Source organism: Capsicum annuum, chromosome 3, assembly GCF_002878395.1.
Source record: "Capsicum annuum cultivar UCD-10X-F1 chromosome 3, UCD10Xv1.1, whole genome shotgun sequence".
Taxonomy (NCBI): Eukaryota; Viridiplantae; Streptophyta; class Magnoliopsida; order Solanales; family Solanaceae; genus Capsicum; species Capsicum annuum.
This window is the reverse complement of record NC_061113.1, coordinates 262656929-262680071: the sequence shown is the minus strand read 5'-3', so window position 1 is coordinate 262680071 and position 23143 is coordinate 262656929. Positions and strand designations below refer to the sequence as shown.

Genomic DNA, 23143 nt, shown 5'->3' with positions numbered 1-23143 from the left:
ACCTGCATTACGGGGCGCCACACATTTTGCTAGTTGCCCCACTGTATGCGACCACAGTTATAGAAGCAGACAGTAGAGGAACTACTTTTATTAGGAAATCGAGAACTCATACCTAGAAAGTCGGGATGTGGCTCAAATTATTAGTCTTCTCTCCCCAGATTTGAATGGAGCTAGTGCTCCCATGAACAACTCTCCTTTTTTGATTATCTACTTAGTATAATTTAATCTTTAATATCAAAAGAAGTAATTTTTCGAAAAGAATTACCTTTTATATACAAAGTAATCTTTTGTCAAGGGGAATCGGTTGAACAATCTGGTCCCCTTCTAGATCCGCCATTGGTAATACTCACTTCGAATCTACTCTTGCCTTTCAAATTAAGCTTTCGATTTAGCTGAAGCAGACGCGGAAGAATAATTGACTCTAGATAGGAAAGGTTTCCGCTCAAGCTTTTGAACTAATTCTAAAATCACTTCAGGTTCAATTTCTGATCTGGTTGATGTTTCGACGTTCCAAATTATTGTCTTAGGTGGTGTTTGGATTTTTTTTTTGAGTGGATTAAAAGTTAAAAGTCAAAAGTAGGTAACAACCTATTTTTGATTTTTGACTTTTTTTTTTCTTTTAAATTTAACCTTAAAGTAAAGTGTTTTTAAGTATTTTTTTTGTCTTTGTCAAATACTTCCAAAAATAAAAAAAATATTTAAAAGTTAAAAACATTTAAAAATAAGCCAATTTAAATACCTCTTTTAGTCCGATTAAAAAGAATGTCTCTTTAATTTTAATTTTTCATGATACAATATATTTAAGACTACAAATTAAAATTTATTTTAATACTTGTATATATCTTAATTTAAAATTGCAAGATTTAATTATTTTCTTTCTTAAATTTCCTATTAGTCAAAACAGGCACACAGATTAAAATAAGACAAAAATAGAGCCCCCACGGTTTACTACTGACTTGGCAAAGTTAACATTTCTAAGTGACGTGGCACTAAATTATTGGTATGTATTTCCACGTGACACACCATCGTTGTCACAAGTCTAAACTAGGAAAATCCGCCTGTCCTAATCAGGTCCAAGTACAGTCTTTTTCTTTTTCCTTTCCTTTTTATTTTTTCGGTTAAACAGTCAGTTTTTTCGATTTAATAATCACTTTTGACGAAATCAGTGTACCTTCTTTTACTAGATTTACAAAATCCACATAAAGATATGGCATTTTAAGTAATTTTACCCAAAAAGAGGTGAATCTTATTTTTCACTTCTCCTCTTGTATAACCGTTCACATTTACCCACTCTACAATAAGTTTTTTTTTTTTTTTCTTTTTTATTATCACAAATAAAATTCTCCCCCGATCTGCTCCGCCGTCCGTCTCCGGCACAGCGTCTGCATTCTCGCCGTTCCCCGGATTCCGTTCACCGTCTTTCTAAAGCAATCCAATTTCATTTGGTAGCTGATTTGCTTTGTTAGATCCGTTACGTTACTTTGCTTTCTCTCTTTCCATCCATCTAACGATCGATCCATTCAGCGCTAGTCATTCAGGTATGCTATTGTTGTTTTAATGTATCAATTTAACTTGATTTTACAATTGAATGTATCGCCGGTGCAACCCTTTGGATGTTTCGTTACTTTTCATGTGATGTGTTTTTTTTTTTACTTGCATGATGAATTCAATTCACTAGTTTGAATATTAATTTGATTTTTTGCATTCTGTAAGATGCATGATTTCTTCCCTTCTATCCTCGTTTTGGTGGATATCCGTATCACGGATCGTACACGACGGTTATAGAAAAAAAAGAAGATATATGTCTCAGGTGTTTTTGTATCAATTCAACTTACTTTTACAATTGAATGTATCGCCGATGCAATTCTTTTGATGTTTCGTTACTTTTCACGTGATCGCTTTTTTCTTAAAAAAAAAAAACTTGTGTAATGAATTCGAGTAGCTGGTTTGAGGATTTTCTTTTTCACTCTGCGATATATATGTATCATGTGTTTATGCATCAAATTAACTTGCTTTTACAATTGAATGTATCGCTTCGGATATTTTGTTATTTTTCACGTGATGTTTTTCTTTCTTTTTTAACCTTATGTGATGAATTCAATTTACTGGTTTGAAGATTTGCTTTTTTCATTCTGTAAGTGATATGTCTCATGTGTTTTTGTATCAATTCAACTTACTTTTAAAATTGAATGTATCGCCGATGCTATCCTTTGGATGTTTCGTTACTTTTCATGTGATGCCTTTTTGAGGCGCTGGTTTGAAGATTTGCTTTTTCACTCTGTAAGATATATGTCCCATGTGTTAAAAAAACACTGGGTGATCCTTGTTAGACCCCTTCATAAGAAGCTTTAATTTCAATGTTAATGATGAGGTTGACGAGGTCGTAGCTAAATACGCAAAAGATCACAATATCTTTGCGAATCTAAAGCATGAGTTGGCTGCATTCATCTGGAAGGTTGAGAAAATTGATGCCATTCCAGATGGATACTTTTCTCTGGGTTATATTGTGGCCTAAATTTGACTCTCTTTCCATGAGACCTGAAAAAATCCCCATTTCTTCCCATCTATCCTCGCCTTTGTGGATAGAGTTGCCTGGTACATGTGGGTGGTGGGAGGTGACAGATATCCCGTGGAATTAGTCGAGGCGTGCACAAGCTTGCCTGGATACCATGGTTATTGTTGAAGTGTGCAACCATCTCATCTAAAAGCTTAAGCTGTTAGGGAGAACACACTTTTTATTATTTAATTATATTCTCCACACGTTCCCACATGTGTAGGCCTGATTTTTTTTTTCATGGGCCAAACACGTGGAACTTTTTTCTTTAATACTGGGTGGAGGTGAGATTTGATCCCAAGACCTCTGCCCGGTCTGATATCATGTTTGACCATCTCATCTAAAATCTTAAGCTGTTAGAGAGAGCACACTTTTTATTATGTAATTATTAATTATATTCTCAAAAGTTATAAAAAAAGGACATATGTACTATGTGTTTAAATTGAGTTTAATAAATAAGTGGGTTACTGAAAGTGTATTAGTTAATCTTATGGACTTTGATGGAAAGTGAAAAATTATGTGACTAATTCCATGATTAGATGGTATCGATGCACAATATACAATAATGTGGCTGATACTTTTAGACAAGTGGGCATGACACATGTTAGCGTGCACGCCTTGTCAGCATGACATGTGTCACACTTGTGCAATTCTAGGTCACCCAAAGGTTGATTGTAAGGAAGATATTCTATGGATGGAAAGATGCCCTTCCTTGCTTTCAAGGTTTTGACATTTAAAGTCTTCCTTCATTAGCAGAGGGGCTTGCGGGGTTTATTTATTGAAAAAAAGGGAGTGAGCGTTGCAATAAGATGATAAGAAAGAAGTGAGCCCATTTCAGGTCGATTTGATTCTAAGAGCTATAAGACAGCCAAAAACATAAGATCTCGAGTAAATTCCTTCATCCAAAGCAATTCTTTGGCACTTCCATCACTCTTCAGTCCAACAACTGAGCTTTGCTCAACATTTTCTGTCGATTGTCAACCTATTCAGCTGACGCTCTTTGATTAGTGATTTACCAACCACTAGGTTGGTGAGGAATCTCTGCAGAATTTGCTCTTTGATCAGTGATTCATTGGCTACTAGATCCGGATCTACTGGAAAAAAGGAGGCCCCTTGATCACCTGAAGAGGTTTTTGGGCAGAATTGGCACAATTATTACCGCGAGGATTGAGCTCCGCACCCGTGACCGGTGGTTTGAGAATGGAAGTCGAGACATTCAAAAAGAGGTTATGGCATTTCGAACCTTTGAATCAAATATTTTGATGAAAGCGGATTCTCTTTCCATCCTTCGTCATCTAGAGGAAGTAGTTTGTTTATGTAATTTTTGAACTATAAGTCCGTAATCTAATTGTGCCATTAGTTTGTATTATATCCAACGATAGTAAATATTACTAATTGGTGCATTGTAGATTGTCAAACAATGTTCTAAATTTTATAGAGCATGTCTAAAAATTGTACATATACAATTTTTTTTTTGATCTAATGGTATACTAATTTATTAACTCAAATCATTAACGAATCAGTGTATTCTATTTGTAGAATTCTTATTATAATGTACTATTACTGTAACTATCATTGGGAGCGGTCTAATAAATTAAGCTAATGTTTATGGAATGAGTATTGCGAGTTACATTAAGACTAACTCTTTCCAAAATTGGAAGTGCTAAAGAGATTTTGAAACTTGTCGAAGAATGCTCCTAAATTTCTAATAATCTCTTGTTAGGGCACTAATGGTACCTTGAGGACTACGGAGTTTTAATGGTTCACGTACCAATTACCATAGACGAGCATGTCCTTGAAATGACAAATATAGCAGTAAGACTTAAGACCTTGGAAATGGAGGTAGATGACAATTTCCTTGTGCAATTCATCATTAAATCATTATTGTCTGGACCTTTCTAAATGCACTACTTTATTATGAAGACAAATGGAACTTGCATGAAATGCATGAAACGTTGGTGTTGGAGGACACAAGGCTAAAGAATCAAGGAAATCGCTCCATTAACCTTGTAAGCCATCAAGGACCAAGAGAGAAAGGACAAAACACGATGAGGGGAAACAAAGGCAACATAATGTCAACGAGTTATCTCTCCAATTCCGAAGGAACATAAGAATGATAAGTGTCGTTTATTCGGAAAACATGGACATTTTCAAAAAGCTGTCCCAAAATGTAAGGCATGGTTGGAGAAGAAATGTACAGCATGGTTCGAGAAGGAAGTTTAACCTAGTGCTTTTATGCTATGTTGCTCGAACTTTTCAAAAACGTCATTGGGTGCGTGTCGGATCTTTCAAAAATAGTGCATTTTCGAAGGATTCGACACGGGTGCGGCAACATTTTTGAAGATCCTGAGCAACTTAGCTTTTACGTGTCTCAAATCAAATCTAATTGAAGTACCTTACTATAATTGGTGGATTGACTCTGATTGTAATGTTCTTGTTTCTATTATGAAGCAAGGACCCCTTACAACAAAACCATATATCAAAATTAAAGATTCGTATACATGGGAATAGAGTGAACATTCCAGTTGAAGCTCGAGACTTTTCTTTTAGTTTTAGGTACTGGTTGGACTTAAAGTTGTGTGGAACTTATTTTGTATCTTTTGTTTTAGAAATCTATTTTTGTGTCTAGGTTGGGTAAAGTTGGACACTTAAATAATTTATGCAATGGATGTTGTAGTTTGTTCGAGAATATTATCATCTCGAAGGGGAGCCTTGGAGTAATGGGTAAATTTTCTGTCATGTGACCAAGAGGTCACGGGTTCAAGCCTGGGAAACAACCCCTTGCAGAAATGTAAGGTGAGGTTGCGTACAGTAGATCCTTGTGTCGGACCCTTCCCCGGATCATGCGCACAGTGGGAGCTTAGTGCACTAGGCTGCCTTTTTTGTTTCTTAGAAATAATCATCTTAGTGGTTGTTTTGTAGAAACCAAGTCATGGTAATCTACTTGTTGAAACCCTTTTAACTTTGCATCGTAATTTTGAAGCTAGACGTGGTTTCTTGTTGTGGATACACTTCTTACTCGTTGCATGAACATTTAGGTCACATATTCAAAGAAAAAATAAATCCTTCTAATTTTGATTTTGTGGACCTTTAATATTTGGTGTTGATTGCATTAAAGGAACACAAAAGAAGCACACAACTTCTAGAAATTATACACATTGACATATGTGGTCATTTTGAAGTAAATTCTTTCAGGACAAATAATTAAGTTTGCAGTTGAACTATGTGAAATGAAACAAAAATTGTGTTCCGTTAATAGTTAGTGTCTCACCGTTATTAAAATGGGCTAAATTTTTCCTTTGTTTTCAAATGACAAAAGCGTAGTACCCGAATGATGCCACATGTCTTGCGATTAATGATTAATTTTCTTAAACTGTGTGCAAAAATTTAATCCTTAATTGCATGGACACATGACATCATCGGGTGCTAAACTTTTGCCATTTGAAAATAAGGGCAAATTTAGCCCATTTTAGTAACGATGAGGGCATCTTTGACTCTAACTATTCACGGAGGGCAAATCTATTTCATTTCGCATAGTTCAAGGGCAAATTTGACCATTTTCCCTCCTTTAAATAAAGAAAAATATTTATCACCTTTTTGATGACTTTTCACGTGGTGAATGTCCATTTGTCGCACATAAGCTCACGCAATAAATATCTTTGAGGTATTTATTAATGAGATTGAAAGAAACTAGATAAAAAGGTGAAAAAAATTCGGTCAAATTGAGGCGGTGCTATTATTGAACATAAATTGAAACTAGACAACACCTTGGTCCATTTGCTAAGTTTCTTGGACATTGTAGCATATGTGCTCAATACATAATGCTAGACACACCACAACAAAATGAATTGGTAGAAAGGTGTAATCGTGCATTAAATATGAGGACTATGTTAGGCGAAGGGGAGCCTTAGAGTAACGGGTAAAGTTGCCGCCATGTGACCAGGAGGTCACGGGTCCAAGCCTTGAAAACAACACCTTGCAGAAATCTAAGGTGAGGCTGCGTACAGTAGATCCTTGTGGTCGGGCCCTTTCCCGAACCTTGCACACAACGGAACCTTAATATGCCGGGCTGCCCTTTTTTTTTTTTAGGACTAGGCTAGGTTACCTAGTAAGAACTTTGGATAGGAAGGAAACCCCGTTTAAGGCACTTGTGTGTTTGAGGTTGCCCAGTAGAAGTAAGAATTTACCGTCCACAAGAAAAATCGAATTCAAGAACAATTAGTGGTTTCTTTATTGGTTATCCAGGAATATCAAAGGGGTATAAATCTAGTGTCCAAATCACAATAGGAGAATAGTTGAAACTTGAAATATTGGGTTCATTGAACATGATGAAGTTAATGGGAGTTAAGAATGCATAATTTGAAAATTAAAGAATTTAGGGTGCCAGTTCCTTTCTCCTGCACTTATTTTTCAAGAGTTGTTGCTCATGAAGTTGTTGTACAACCTAGTAATCAATAAGACCAACAAATGAATGATTCTACTACTCACAATGAAGTTGTAGTTGATGAACCTATATTAGATGAACCACCAATAGTAGCACTAAGTCTCAAATACAAGGTTGACACCTGCTACTATTTCTGATGCTTATTTGGTATATCTACCTGTGTTATAAATTGATTTGGGAATTCATTTTCACAAGCCATTGAAAGTAATAGTTATGGTTAGATGCTACTAAACATGAATTGAAATCTATGGAACAGAATTAAGTTGGCCGTTATTTTATGTAGCGATGACAACAACTTTACTTCTGCAGAGCTCTTTAACAAATTCATTTAAAGGTTTTGATTTTTCTATGCCAAAAGAGGGTCCTTAAAAATGTGATATTTTGTTTCTGCAACGTCTATCTGCATGATGAGATCTCTTTGTTTGGTGTCAGCAGTATAATTCTTGCCTCAATCGAACTTTGTTACTAACTTGGATTGTTAATATCAGGCATTTAGCAGTTGAAATGGCGTCAACAGGATGGTTGAAGGGAAGAGTGAAAGCTGTTCCCTCTGGTGACAGTTTGGTAATAATGGGTAGCTCCAAGGCTGAAATTCCGCCTGAAAAATCTATTACCTTAGCATCTCTAATGGCTCCACGATTGGTATGGCATGCATTAATAAACATTACCTTTTTTACGAGCAGTATCTTCAAATTGTTCGTATATTTGTGTCTCTTTTTTCATTGCTTATTCTAGGTTTACACTTGTAGGCACGTCGTGGTGGAGTAGATGAGCCATTTGCATGGCAAAGCAGAGACTTCTTGAGGAAGCTTTGCATTGGAAAGGTGTCCTCGCATTGATCATTCTAACTTTTGCGTATATATATTCTCTTTTTAGTGGTATAAGATTGTAATACATCCTTTTTTTTTCTTTAGGAGGTCACTTTCAAGGTGGAATACACTGTACCTTCCATAGGGAGAGAATATGGCACTGTTTTTCTTGGTGACAAGAATGTTTCTATGCTAGTTGTTTCTGCAGGCTGGGCCAAGGTTGGAGTGGTGTTAATTTATTTGTTACTCAGCTGACTTGTTTCCCACTGTATCTAGTTTCATGAAATGAATAATTTTGATGGAACCAGGTCAGGGAGCAGGGCCAACAGAAAGATGCTAATCCCTATTTAAAACCGCTGCAAGATGCTGAAGAACAAGCTAAACAACAAGGTTTAGGTCGTTGGAGTAGGGTGTGTTTCTCATTTTCTCTGGAGTGTTTTTATTACTGGACAATTATTGTGAACCTTAACATTTAGCCAGGGAAGACGATATTTTTCTGCAGACTGGAAAACTGAGAAACCGTTTACTTCTCCTCTTTTTTTGGACCCTAAAATTCTTGATATGTTTTTGAGCATGTCTGCTTTCCCATTTTGTGTCTGCTTCTGTCTGCAATACACATTGGCCTACAATATTTAATCTAAAATGTATTTTGATGTTAGTACTTCAGGATATGTTTTGCGACACTGGGTGGTGTCCAGGTTAATATCCTGTTTCATTTTCTTTTAATTTTTATTCTTTCAAGTAGTATTACCATCAACCAGATGTCTAGATCTAATCTAAGCTGTAGTGATCTTCTATGGGTAGCACCTGTCGGCTTTCACTGCTGTTTGTGTTGGCTGGTGAATCTTTTGCATAGTATCTTTGTCCATTTAGTTCAATGTTCCATATATTGCGAAATTTCAAGCTTGGTGCTTTTTTTTTATTTTGCTATTTTTGCATGCATAATAATTCCTGGCATACTGCTGTTTTCAGACACTTGGTGCTTCGGAGGCCTCTATTAGGAATCTACCTCCATCTGCGATCGGTGATGGTGGTAACTTTGATGCAATGGGCCTATTGGAGCAAAGTAAAGGTAAGCTTATAGAAGCATTTGTTGAGCAGGTTCGTGATGGAAGTACACTGCGAGTGTACTTGCTTCCAGACTTCCAGTTCATCCAAGTGTTTGTTGCTGGAACACAGGTCAATGCAATACAAGTTAAATTTTCTTTACAACCAGCTCTTGTTACTTTTCCAGTTCGTTTACCCTTTTGTTTCAATAAACAGGCACCAACTATGGGAAGAAGAGCAACACCAGAATCTATTATCAATACTAGTGTTACCTCTGATGAACCAAATGGAGAATCAACTATTGAACCTCGTGCAACTCAAACATCAGCGCAGAGGTTGGCATCCTCAGCAGCATCTGTAACAGAAGTTGCTCCAGATCCTTATGGCAGAGAAGCAAAGCATTTTACCGAAACTCGTGTCTTAAATAGAGATGTAAGCTTCTATTTGTTATTTCTTAATGATTTTTTTTCCTGTTTATCCTTTTTCTAATGTAGTTTAAATACAGGTTCGGATTGTTCTGGAGGGTGTTGACAAGTATAGCAATCTAATTGGCTCAGTGTACTATCCTGATGGAGAATCGGCAAAGGACCTGGGGTTGGAGCTTATTGAAAATGTACGTGATATTCACAATACTGCTGATGCTTTAGAACATGTGTCTAATAAGAAACTGAACTTGTAGAAAGGTCACTGTAATTGGTACACAGGTACACTGTTTTTTTATGATAGGTTTCTCCTCGAATTTCTAAACTGTCATAACCATTGATGGGCCTTTCTTGTTGATAGCTTGTAATACCTTTTGATTTTCTGTAATTTGGAATTTTACTCTTCCATATGCTCAACATGAGTGGCTTATATCTTGTTCAGTAACACAGTTAGTCCACTCATTTTGCTGGTCACGAATGGTACAAATGCAATATTCAATTTTATGCATCTGTGTGCATTTATGTACCTGTTTCCTATCATAGTCCTTATTACCTGTATATACAGTGCTCCTCATAGTCCTTTCCCATAAAATTCAGTATGTGCATCATTTCTCTCTCATTTTGTATCATCTTTTGGTTTCTTTATGTGGATTAGCAAGGGATCCTCTTTGACCTAAATGTATTAACTTTCTCTTGCCATAACTTTCTTCACTTCGCTCATCTTTAATTTTCAATTTGTTACTTACTTGATGGTGATCGACTGGTTCCTCCTATCCTTTTTTAATTTTAGAAAGATTAAGGTCAATCTATCTAAGGTTATGCCCTTCACTTTCCTTTGGCATAGGGTTATGCTAAATACGTTGATTGGAGTGCAAACATGCTTGAAGTTGAAGCCAAGAAGAAGCTGAAAAGTGCCGAGCTTGAGGCGAAAAAGACTCGCTTAAGAATCTGGACAAACTATGTAGCTCCCGCAACTAATTCCAAGGCTATTCATGACCAAAATTTCACCGGAAAGGTACCTATGAGTCAAAGGTTTGTTTAAGTTTATTTTTCATCTGTTTCTCTTTAAATATTGTGCTTGGCTTTTTCTAGGTGGTTGAGGTTGTCAGCGGAGATTGTCTTGTTATAGCTGATGATTCTCTACCATTTGGAGATCCATCAGCTGAACGAAGGGTCAATCTTTCAAGTATTAGGGCTCCTAAAATGGGGAATCCTCGTAAAGATGAAAAGCCTGCTCCCTATGCTCGTGAAGCCAAGGAATTTTTGAGAAATCGCCTCATTGGAAAACAGGTATTGCTATCATTTCTGATATGTCCTCTCCTGATTTTAGAGTTACAGATCATCAGGAGATGATTAACAAACCTTATACCCTTTCAGGTGAATGTTTCAATGGAGTACTCTCGGAAGGTCAGCATGGCAGATGGACCTGCTGCTCCCACCAGTGGTGCAGATTCAAGGGTGATGGATTTTGGAACTGTATTCCTAGCATCCAAGGATGGGGATGATGCAACACCCACTCCATCTGCTGCAGGCAACCAGTTGCCTGGAGTGAATGTTGCTGAGCTTTTGGTTGCCCGCGGTTTTGCAACTGTTGTTAGACATCGTGATTTTGAAGAACGTTCAAACTATTATGATGCTCTTCTCACAGCAGAATCACGTGGTACTTCTGGGAAAAGGGGCATTCATTCTCCTAAAGAACCTCCAGTGATGCATGTAACAGACCTGCTAACGGTTAGTGTCCTCATCACAGATTGTCTATTTTTATGTGACGCTAAGGAATAACTAATTTTTTCTGTTTAACTTTCAGGCATCGTCAAAGAAAGCTAGAGACTTTTTGCCCTTTTTACAGCGTAACAGAAGGATGTGTGCTGTAGTAGAATATGTCCTCAGTGGTCATAGATTCAAATTGTTCATTCCCAAGGAGACTTGCAGCATTGCTTTCTCTATTTCTGGAGTGAGATGTCCAGGTCGTGGTGAACCCTACTCTGAGGAAGCCATTGCCTTGATGAGGCGGAAGATAATGCAGAGGGATGTCGAGGTAGTATTTTTTCTTTCTTACATTTGTAATGTGCTGCATATAAATTTCTCTTTTATTTCTTTCCTATTGCCTTTTACATAGATCGAGGTAGAAACAGTTGATAGAACAGGGACATTCATTGGAACAATATGGGAATCAAGATCCAATGTGGCAGTGACCCTACTGGAAGCTGGTTTAGCAAGGCTTCAAACTTCTTTTGGAACTGATAGAATCGCAGAAGTTCACCTCCTCATGCAAGCTGAACAGGCTGCCAAAAGGCAGAAATTGAAGGCAAGAGCAAGATCTTTTATACTTATTAGTCATGGATTTGTTCTTTACTATTTATTGACGCGTACCTTGATATAGATGTGGGAAAATTATGTTGAGGGAGAGGAAGTTCCCAGTGGTGGAGCAGCTGAAAGACACCAAAAGGAAGAGGTGAAGGTAATGTAATTAGATCTAGTGCTTCTCAGTTAATTATTGTTTGTCATAATTTACCATCTGGATTCATTGTGAATACTATTTCGTGATATATTTGTTTGACTTCTATACTTGTACACGTTTATGTTATCAGGTCACCGTCACCGAAATATTGGGTGGTGGTAAATTTTACGTTCAGTTGGTTTCCGACCAGAAAGTGGCCGCCATTCAGAAGCAACTTGCTTCTCTAAATCTTCAGGAGGCTCCTGTCATTGGTGCCTTTAATCCAAAGAAGGGTGATATTGTTCTTGCTCAATTCAGTGCTGATAATTCATGGAACCGAGCTATGGTATGTGATCCAATAATCCTATTGCTTGTACTTTATTTTATTTGTGTAGTTCCACAAGGCTTTGAATTAAACAAGTAAAGGTATGACTTGAATTACTGCGTACTCTTAACTTTGTGTATTCTATAATGTGAAAGGAAATTACTAGTTCTATGTAGTCAAACCATTTATCTTCAAAATTTCAATTTGCTACTTTTCACTCAAAAAATTACACTTGCTACTCTTCACGTATCAAAGAAATTTACACTCTGTTTTCCATTAATCAAATGAACTATTTGCTTAAACTGTACTACTTTTTCTTTTGGTCATCACATCCCTGTTCATGCCAATAGTTCTTTAAACATTACATTACTTTGTCTTGAAGGGTCTGCTGCGGTTGTCTCATGAATTGAACTTCGTTCATCATCTAGTTGTCCCTTGAGCCTTTTTTCTTTAGTCAATCCAATGCATGCATATCTTTTTTTTTGTCAATACTGTAGGTTATAGAATTTTCGTTTCTTCTGAAGGATATAGATGATGTTATATTTTTGCTTGTCATAGTAGTATTCTTTTTCTGATTTTTCACTTTAATATATGTTAAAGATTGTCAATGCCCCTCGCGGTGCTGTGGAATCTTCCAAAGACAAGTTTGAAGTTTTCTATGTCGATTATGGAAACCAAGAAGTTGTTCCGTACAGTCAGTTGCGGCCTCTTGATGCATCTGTGTCCTCCAGTCCTGGTCTTGCTCAACTCTGTAGTCTTGCTCATGTTAAAGTTCCTGGGCTAGAAGATGATTATGGTCAGGAGGCAGCATACCGGCTAAGTGAGCTTCTTCTGAGTGGGCCAAAGGAATTCAGAGCTGTTATCGAGGAAAAAGACACTTCAGGTGGCAAAGTTAAAGGTCAAGGAACCGGGACAATCTTTTTGGTAACTTTGGTTGATCCTGAAAGTGATGTCAGTGTAAATGCTACTTTGCTTCAGGTTCGAAATCATAGCTGCTTTTATATTAATTATTTCTCTTTTCTATTACTTCTGAGAGCTTTTCAATAGCCACGAGGTCTTCTGTTCACTACCCTCTAGCCTGACAAACTTGTTTCATCAGTGAAGCAGTGGTTTGCATTTGGCTGCTCAACTCATTTGTGTCATCCTTATTGATTAAAAACTCGAAGTTAAGCTAGATTATCTTTTATCTGGTAGGTTGGGTTTTGAAAGACCCAGTGTTTCCATTCTCCTCTGCCCTCCACTTCAGGATTATGTATTTTTTGCGCTTGCTGTTTCATGTTTTCATGTTGACTACATGATGCTCAGAGGCCCATGTCCGCTACTTGTTTTTCCAAAGTACAGCTGTTGCACTCTGCACAGTTTTGTTCTGTAGCACAAATACTGTGCAGGTGCACAGTGTACTGGAATGGACACCTGGTCCAATCAAATTTCGAACAAGATTCCTATACTCCTATAAATACAAAAGGATGCACTATTGCTCAATAGTTTTGCAAATCTGATAAGTTCGAGTGAGGCAGTAAAAACCCTTAACAGCTCAAGATCTGAAGTTTATTTTGTTCTTGAGTGATGTTTTGAAACTGATTTACTCCGGTGTTATACAGTTTTTCTCTTGGCTTAGAGTGTTATTAAGTAGAGTTGCCTAAGTTGTGTTGGCTAGAGTTAGTCAACTTAGAGAGAGCTTTGATAGAGTTGTTTGGTGAAGGATTGTGATAGAGTTATTGCAATCCATTGAGACTTTGAGTTTAAGTCCAAATTGGGTCTGTAATCATGAGTCATTCTGATTATAGTGGAGTTTGAGAAAGACTGTGAGTACAAGTCGTGGTTTTCCTCCCTTGAGCAAGGAGGTTTCCACGTAAAATCGTTTGCATTCATTTACTTTTAGTAGTCTTTTTGTGTTTCTGTTTTACTGTCATATATTTCCTCCCAAGCTGTGGTGGATCCCTTCGTGCGTTTCATCAGTGCTGGCAATGTTCTAATTAGGGGCCTGTAAAATTTTCAGGAAGGCCTAGCTAGGATGGACAAAAGGAAGAGATGGGAGCCCAAGGACAAACAGCAGGCGCTGGATGAATTGGAGAAGTACCAGAAAGAAGCACGAGACAAGAGGCGTGCAATGTGGGAGTATGGAGATGTCGAATCAGATGACGAGGATTCTGCTATCCCTGCTAGGAAAGCTGCTGGGAAACGATGAATGCTGCAACAGAGTTAAACTGGTGGCAATTGCCAGTGCAGATGCCTTTTACAGGCTGAAGTCCCAACAATTATACAAACAAGACAATTGTTAAAAGGAAATAGAGAGGTTAAAGTTTGAGTAGCTTTTAAGTGACATGTAACTTTAGGAGAGAAATTTTGTTCTCTTTCTGCTCTTTCTTTTTCCTTTTGAGTTTTTTAAGTTATACGACTCTGAATAAGCTGGTCTCCGTTGTCATTCGTTCCATTAGGGGTGATAAGCTTTATGTCAAAACTCAAAACTGTTGGGCTATATTTCTTCTGCCGGATTCCTTTATCTTTTGCTTTCTATTTGGGCAAATTTGCTGGTGGAGGTGGGCAGGTATCCCGTGTAATTAGTTGAGGTGCGTGCAAGCCCAGCCAGGACACCACGGTAGTCCAAATAAAAGAATTGCCGCATACCCTGTGTCCCCGGAACTATTCCTTCTGCCAACCATCTTGATCCATACAGGCGATGCAGTTCAAACAAATTTTCTAAAGCAGCTCTACGCTCAAAATTATGCTTTTGTGAAAACAAGCCATTAATGTGATTTAAGATCTGCATGTCTCCTATCCAAACATGAGAACAATTTCTCTATTGGTTTATTTGATTTCCTTATCCCACTCAGTCAAACACCTCCTATCTAAGCAAAATATGCAATAGCTCCTTTCTAAATTTCAAGAATTATATGAAGTCATTTTAAAATTTGAGTTTAAAATATAAGACTTACTTAAACTCGGAAGTCCATTGTTGAGTAACAAGTTTCAGACACAAAAGAACACTCCCTTATTGTTACCGGCAAACTTTCACCCCCTAACTCTCTATCCTAATCCGCATCCTCCACACTTTCCAATCAAGGGTCATGTCCTCCGTAAGTTGTAACTGTCAAAATATGAAGTCTTTGCAAAAATACAAAGGGATTTGAGTACGAAAACCCCAGAATGTTCTAGAGAACAAGAAGAAAAACTGATCAGCTATATTTCTCTCTCTATCTCAAATGTCGATTGTCCATCTACAATAAAAATATCTAGCCTTATATATAGGTGGACCTTATTGGATTGGGCCAATACACATGAGAAAAAAAGAAATTAACTGTACAACTAATTACAAATCAGTTGGGCCTTGACTTGTGAATCTGGGCCTGTATCAACTGTAACACCCCGCGAGCCGGAGGGTAAGTGAACGCCCAGCTTGGACAGCAAACGATGATGAGATTCACCGATCAAGGATTTAGTGAGAATATCAGCCAGTTGTGAGTTAGTAGGAATGTAGTGTAAGGAAATAAGACCAACAACAAGCTTTTCACGAACAAAATGGCAGTCGAGCTCAATGTGCTTCGTATGATCGTGAAGAACAGGATTACGAGCAATGCTTAACGCGGCTTGGTTATCACAAAAAAGAGGAACTGGTAGATAAAAGACGAACTAACCAAGTCAATTCAGCAACTGTCTTTCGAATAGCTCGATATTTAGCTTCAGCTGAAGATAGGCAAACAGTAGGCTGCTTCTTGGACTTCCAGCAAACAGGACTATCACCCAAGGTAATCAGGAACCCAGATACAGACTTACGGTAAATAGAACAAGCTGCCCAATCAGAATCAGAATATGCCTTAAGAGTGAAATCAGCAGAACTAGAAAGGAGAATACCCTTAGCAGGATCATGTGACAAATATCTCAAAACATGTAAAGCAGCTTGCATATGAGTAGACCTTGGAGCATTGAGAAACTGACTTAAATGTTAAACTGTAAATGAAATGTCCGATCTGGTGTGTTGCAAAAAATTCAACTTACCAACAAGCCTTTGAAAGTTGGTAGGATCGGGAAGTAAAGTTCCAGAATCAGGGAGGAGTTTTGGGTAAAGCTCCAAAGGAGTAACTATAGGAGAGCAATCAGAATAATGAAACTCCTCAATCAATTCTTTAGTGTACTTGTGTTGGTTAATAAGAAATCCCTGAGAAATATGAAAGTGGTTAAGGACATAGTAAAAAAATGATTTGAGTATAGTAAAAACATTTAGTGGAAATAAGATGAGTCCAAGTGCATCTGGTTAAATCATCAACAATAGTAAAAAATACTTCTACCCATTATAAGTTTGGGTATGGTAAGGACCCCAAAGATCAAGGTGAATTAGTTGGAAAGGCTTTATAGAGCGAATGGTGCTTTCAGGAAAAAGGAGCCTTTGTTGTCTAGCCATGGGATAAATAGTACAATGAAAAGATTGTTTGGAAGGTAAAATGGATTTGAGGGATGGAATGGATCTCATCTTGGCAAAGGGCATGTGTCCAAGCCGCTGGTGCCATAAAAGATCAGTGGGAATGTTGTTATCAGTAATAAGAGATGCAGGCAAATTTAAAGTCGCACTAGAACAAGCAACAATTGAATCTGTTTTATTAATAGGTGAAACATGCATAGATTTTACAAAGACATCGACAACATCACAAGGAAATGTAGAGGTAGAACTAGTAGATGTAGAAAAAGAAAAATTAACGAAATAACCAACAGATTCAGTAAACTGATCATGAGGAAAACTGGACGTAGAAGAACCATTCAACTGAAGAATATAGAGTTCATTGGACAGTTTACCAACTTCCAGTGGCCTCTTCAGAGAATGGCCTTGTAAAATACAATCAGTAGCACTGAAATAAGCAATTGAATCTAATATTGAAGCATTACAAGAAAGTAAACCATCACTGTTTAAAATAAAAGTATGAACCAAACCTGTGAAGGATGACTGAGAAGAGGAAGGTTGAAGTTGAGGAAATATCTGAACTTGTTGAAATAAGCTCAACAAGTGAGCATATTATTCGGGGGAAAACCATAAGAGGAACTGGCAGGAGTGGATGGAGCAACAGTGGAAGAATCTGAAGATTGATCTAGCTGTACACAGGCAGCAATTCTTTTACATTTAGAAAATTTAAAATCTGATGGGAAACCATGAAGTTTGTAGCATTATTCCACTGTATGTCCAGGTTTCTTGCAATACTTGCAAGAAACCAAGGATTTCTTGTAAGTGGATTCATAGTTGATCCTTTGAGAAAAATTTCTCGAATTATTTGTTGAAGGTCTGGTAGAATTTTGTGGAGGTTGGGCATAGTGGGAGGCAAAACCAACTTCAACACCAGGGTATGAGTGATTTTGTCTAAATTGTGAGGTAACATGAAATGAAGTGGCATCAGGAGAGAAACTTGTCATATCAGACTTGATTTCTCTCTGCTTCTCATCTCTTATTAACATAGCGTAAGCTTGTCCAACGGATGGGACAGGATTCATCATCAAAATATTTCTACGTACGGTGGAATATGTATCATTCAGTCCAGAAAGAAATTGGATGAGTTGTTGTCCTTCGATCAATTCATGTAAGGCTCCACAGACACATGGTTTTCAAAAAGAATATGTACTAAGGCTCCACAGACATATGGTTTACAAAAAGAATATGTACCTAACTCATCCCAAAGTCCTTTGAGTTTGGTAAAATAGCTAGCTACGTCAAGAGAGCTTTGGGAGATGGAATTTATAGCACGCTGAAGACTGTAGTACTGAGATGCATTGACTACACCATATCTCTGCTCTAGATTATCCCAAGCTTCTTTATTAGTCTTAGAATAAAGAACAGTCTTAGCTATTTCTTTAGAGAGAGAATTCATTATCCAAGCCTTCAACATATTGTTACAACATTCCCAATAAGGAAGAAGTGGAGAGTTAGCTGCGGGTTTCTCAAAAGTTCCATTTATGAGGTGCAATTTATTTTTAGCAGACAACGAAATCATCATCCCTTCCCTTCATTCTCCATAGCCGATACCAGCGAAAGGAACAAATACAAGGACAGTCCCCGAAGTATCCGAGGGATGTAAGTACAAGGAATGAGAAATATCGATACTAGGGTTAAAAGTAGTCGAAGTAGATGGATGAGCTAGATCGATAGCCATTGAATCAATCAAAATCAGCTACAGCAAGTCACTAATACAATATAAGAGTAGAGAATTGAGGGGATAACACCGTAATATGCCAAAAAAATGTCACCGCATCATTGAAATTAAAACCTATACGAATGACCTTTCAGCAAGTGAGAAGATGGATGAAACCACTTTACCAGAGTATTGAAGCACTGATTCCAGTGAAACCACTGATTTTCGATGAAAACTATCGAAATGCCATGGACTTTGACGAACTGTAAATACCAAAAATGTGCCGATAGAAACTTAGAGAAGCACTGGATCTACCATGTTTGCTCTGATACCATGTCAAAATATGAAGTCTTTGCAAAAATACAAAGGGATTTGAATACGAAAACCCCAGAATGTTCTAGAGAACAAGAAGAAAAACTGATCAGCTATATTTCTCTCTCTATCTCAAATGTCGATTGTCCATCTACAATAAAAATATCTAACCTTATATATAAGTGGGTCTCATTGGATCGGGCCAATACACATGAGAAAAAAAGAAATTAACTGTACAACTAATTACAAATCAGTTGGGCCTTGACTTGTGAATCTGGGCCGGTATCAACTGTAACAGTAACTGTTTCATATCATGCCTAATCACCTCCCTTCAATATTTTTTCGGTTTACCTCTACCCTGCCTAAAATCATCCATAAAATCACGTGCCCGAATAAACGTAACCTCACTTCTCGCATCTTATCCTCCACCGACGCAACTCCCACCTTCTCTCGAATAATCTCATTCCTCACCTTATCTTTCTTGATATGTCCACACATCCATCGCAACATTCGCATCTCCACCACCTTCAGCTTTTGGATGTGGGAGTTCTTAATTGGACAACATTCCGCTCCATACAACATAGCCGGCAGGATTGCCACTCTGTAGAACTTACCTTTAAACTTCGAGGCATCTTCTTATCACATAAGACTTCCGAAGCGAACCTCCATTTCAACCACCTTGCCCCAAGATACGATGCGTGACATCCTCGTCAATCTCACTATTGCCCTGAATCATAGACCCCAGATACTTGAAACTCTCCCTCTTATGAACGACCTGAGAGTCCAGCTTCACCACCACTCCATCCTCAAAGTATAATATCATCGTCTAAACAGAAATATTTTTTTCTTACATACTGGTATTCACACATTTCAAATAAAAATATCAGAAAAAGAATAAAAATAAAATCATAATTTGTGAAAGTTCTGTTCAATCGAAGCCATTAACTACAAGAACAGACGAATGCTGCTTCAATGTTTTGACAAGCCAATAAAATGACAAAACAAAGTTAGTTGAAGCCATCGATGCTCTGACTTTGTCCCAAAATGTCATCAATTTCCCAAATTGACTAATAATAATGCTATCACTTAATTTCTCTGAACCAACGTGGCTACCTTGTTGAAGTCAAAAATAATTTTAGTTTCTCTTAACAAAACATTTGAAAAGGTCATCTTTTAAGGTTCAACATACAACTATCTACTTGTAATATATATTAATCAAATCTAGGCTGCAAACATTATAATCTTTGAAACACACAACCAAATTAAAAAAAGGTCATGTAGTTCAATTATGTAGTTTAGTTGAGGATCTTTTTAAAACTGATTTTCTATCTCCAAAAGATATATATAAGGTCAACGTCATTCTATACTTATCAGGCCACAATTTATGAAAATTTACTGAAAATATGTTTTTGTACATAATAATTTAGTTATGTACTTTTAAAAAGTTTTATACAAGGAATATGCCTCAATCATAAAAACAGTTTGGGAGTTAGTAAAGACCTTTTGGTTGTGAAAAAAATAAAAAGAGAAAGATCTTTTAGTTGACTTTATGGAAATATAAATAATTAAATACTTCAAAAAAAAAAATTGAAAAAGGGAAAAAAGCCTTGTAGGATCAGATTCTAATTTCACGTGATGCCGATTCTCTACTAGGACCCAAAATAAGGTCCTTCTCCGATAAAGACACGTCTTTTCGAAAAGCGCAATTTGCATTCCATAGAATTTATCTCAATTTACTATATATTGCCTTAATTGGAATGCCATTCATTATTATGCTTATTACATTAGAAAAATCTCACCAAATACGAAACGCAATTGCTGCTCGAATTTTCTAAATCTGTAAGTTTGAGTTTTTCATTCTGATTTGTTTTCCTCTCTCGAATTTCAATGATTTTGTATTTGGTAGTATTTAATATTTTTTTAATCCTTATTTAACCTTCCATGCAGAAAATAATTCCTGCTTTTTTAGTTGCAGAAAATAATGGTGATTTGTGTTGTTAAACTTTTAAGGCAACTTTTTCTGTTAATAAATTGGGGTTTTTGTTTTATTTTAATAATGAAATGGATGGGAGTGTTTTTGTATTTCTGCTTAATTTAATGACTACTTTTTTTGCTGGTTCTCCCTTCTCTCCCATGTAGTAATGATTAAGATTTTCTTCGATGTGCCAACACTTTCTACAAGGGCCGCATCCTGGTGGTGGTGGTCGTGATATAGATAGTCTACCCTAACGTAACGTAAGCATGAGTGTCTGCTCGAACTCGTGATAGGTCAAATGGAGACAATTTCACTGTTGCTCCTAAATATGAAGTTGTTAAGCAAATAAGGAAACTTAGTTAATTTTAGGATGTGCAATGAGATTAGGAAACTTATGGCTATTAAAATGTAAAAGGAAACTTTTTTTTCTGGGGTGGAAAAAGAAAGAAAGAGTTGTATGATATCTAGTGGTTGTTTGTCTTTAAATAATTATGTGTCCAATTCTACAGAGATATTTGGGTACAAGCGGAGATTTTTTAACTTAATTCAAGAATTTTCTGTGGAAATGGAAAGAGTATAGCTTGGGTTGCCTAAGCTTTGCAAGCTTATAGTCAGTTGATCCTGCATCGATAATGTGGTTATTATAGTCACTTCGGGCATTGATTTGTGTGGTTGCTTCATCAAGCAGCTTCTTTATATCCTTTTTATGTAGGAATTGGGGGAAGCAACAACATAACCAGTGTAATCCCGCAAGTGGAGTCTGGGGAGGGTGGTGGATACGCGACCTTACCCCTACCTTGTGAAGGTAGTGGAAAGGAGAATTGAAAGAATAAATTATTTACAACGCGTGTCATGGTTGTGTTTAGCATGGCAAATGCTTCTTAATCATCATAACTGGCCTGCACATTTAATATTTCTGCCCATGCTATTACTTTCTCTGAAAGCAATCCTATCTGAATATTTCTGCTGACCTTCGTTATATTTTAGGAGATGAAATGACATAGTTTAGTTTACGCTTGGGGAATTGGGACCTGCGACTAATGGAGGAGTCAGCTGTTCATGATGATATTTGATTTTATCTCATATTCTATGACACCTATCCCAGATATTGGTTTTAATCTACATGAATTCCTTACCTGTTGAAAATAATAAAATCAGTAGAGTCAAGATTTTTGCTTTTCTGATTAGTCAGGCACGCATTCGTTTGTTTCCCCTAAAGTTATATTTTAACTGTTACTCATTCTACAATACGCAGGAAAGACATTTGCATCTGAAACTTTCATTGCTACATTGTGCTTCGCTTTCTGTGAGGATGCTTAAGATCCCTCCCCACCAAGTTGCAGGACACAAAGCAGGCAATGGGAAGCTTGGTCCCCTTGTAGATGAATCAGGACGTTTCTACAAGCCTCTCCAAGGCGATGAACGAGGGTCCAATGAGCTCAAATTCTACACATCATTCTCCTCTGACACTAGGATACCAGAACACATATCTAAATTCTTCCCTACCTTTTATGGCACTCAGCTCATAGAGGCATCCGATGGATCTGGCTTGAAACCCCACTTAGTTTTACAGGATCTTTCCATAGGTCGAGTCAATCCATCAATTGTGGATATTAAAATGGGTTCAAGAACCTGGGCACCGGAAGCATCCGAGGAGTACATCCAGAAGTGCTTGAAAAAGGATAGAGAGACGTCGAGCCTTCCCTTAGGATTCAGGTTATCTGGGATACAAATCTACGGAAACAAAGAGTCAGGTTACTGGAAACCTGAAAGGACTTCCATGCAGAACCTTTCTGCAGAGAAACTCAAGACAATCCTGAAAAAGTTTGTTTCGTCTAACACATCGCGTGACATGAACTTGCAACCAGATTGTGCTTTCGCAGCAACTGTTTATGGCGGCTCTACTGGCATTTTATCGCAGTTACTTGAGCTGAAAGCATGGTTCGAGGATCAAACCATGTACCATTTTTATTCTTGCTCGATTCTGATGAGTTTCGAAAAGGAACTTGCATTGGAAGGAAAGAATCCTGGTGGACAGATCAAGTTGATTGATTTTGCTCATGTTATAGAAGGAAAAGGCGTCATTGATCATAACTTCTTGGGGGGTCTTTGCTCTTTGATCAAGTTCATATCTGAAATTCTTACTGCTCTCATTGAGCACATAACAGAAGTTGTTCCCTCTGTTAACGGTGTCAACTGATTTAGCTTAAGATTAAGTTGCTAATTGCAACTTTTTTTTTTTGTAGGAATTTTTATTCTGGGATTGCTATTATCTCAATTGTTAATCTCTACTGCGCCCAGGATGACAATCAGACAATTTATTTTTTTCAGAAAATAACATATTCTGAACTTCCTTTTCATAGCATATTTTTTCAAAGCGTAACTGTGTACTTGCTGCAAGGATATTCTATGAGAGTGGCTTATTCTACTTTTTGTATGGTATAGCTAATCCCGTCATTTGAATACAAGAAGTTTCCTGAATTAATGGTATAAATAATTTCGCATTTTATTTCAAGATTGTTATTCCTCTTCCCCTTCCAACTTTAAATCTTCCTTAGAGGTCTCGACACGTATGGGTTACTTTGATGTTTTCGCAATGATATGAGGCCCTGAATCAAAGACAAATAATATCTAATTCCCTCTGCTTCAAAAAATCTTTTTATTGGGGAGATCATTTACTTAAATCTGAAATTTAAATTTTTAGT

The 23143-nt window shown here is 37.2% G+C and overlaps 2 protein-coding genes and 1 long non-coding RNA gene across 5 annotated transcripts; 2 read left to right on the top strand and 1 right to left on the bottom strand.

Moving 5' to 3' along the window:
* Nucleotides 1–1172: 1172 nt before the first annotated feature.
* Nucleotides 1173–14544, top strand: LOC107862090 (ribonuclease TUDOR 1). 2 transcript variants are annotated; one of them, XM_016707540.2, is made up of 18 exons: nucleotides 1173–1538; nucleotides 3638–3780; nucleotides 7487–7640; nucleotides 7748–7822; nucleotides 7913–8026; nucleotides 8116–8217; nucleotides 8780–8986; nucleotides 9071–9286; nucleotides 9360–9467; nucleotides 10121–10291; nucleotides 10369–10566; nucleotides 10654–11007; nucleotides 11084–11314; nucleotides 11396–11584; nucleotides 11660–11737; nucleotides 11868–12062; nucleotides 12642–13019; nucleotides 14041–14544. In XM_016707540.2, exons 2-18 carry the CDS (start codon nucleotides 3755–3757, stop codon nucleotides 14227–14229), a joined length of 2985 nt encoding a protein of 994 aa, XP_016563026.1. In that variant the 5' UTR covers nucleotides 1173–1538; nucleotides 3638–3754; the 3' UTR covers nucleotides 14230–14544. The 2 variants fall into 2 exon arrangements, with proteins under 2 accessions (XP_016563026.1, XP_047265921.1); XM_047409965.1 differs by having other exon boundaries at nucleotides 3581–3780.
* Nucleotides 14545–15203: 659 nt separating this feature from the next.
* On the bottom strand, nucleotides 15204–18884 carry LOC107862093. Of its 2 annotated transcripts, none has more exons than XR_001671915.2 (2): nucleotides 16965–18884; nucleotides 15204–16197 (listed from the first exon to the last, which is right to left on the bottom strand). It is a non-coding gene; the product is annotated as an uncharacterized LOC107862093 (long non-coding RNA). The 2 variants fall into 2 exon arrangements; XR_007053946.1 differs by having other exon boundaries at nucleotides 18337–18884.
* Nucleotides 18885–20086: 1202 nt separating this feature from the next.
* On the top strand, nucleotides 20087–22880 carry LOC107862089 (inositol polyphosphate multikinase beta). The gene is made up of 2 exons (XM_016707537.2): nucleotides 20087–20302; nucleotides 21694–22880. Exon 2 carries the CDS (start codon nucleotides 21751–21753, stop codon nucleotides 22636–22638), a length of 888 nt encoding a protein of 295 aa, XP_016563023.1. The 5' UTR covers nucleotides 20087–20302; nucleotides 21694–21750; the 3' UTR covers nucleotides 22639–22880.
* Nucleotides 22881–23143: the final 263 nt, after the last annotated feature.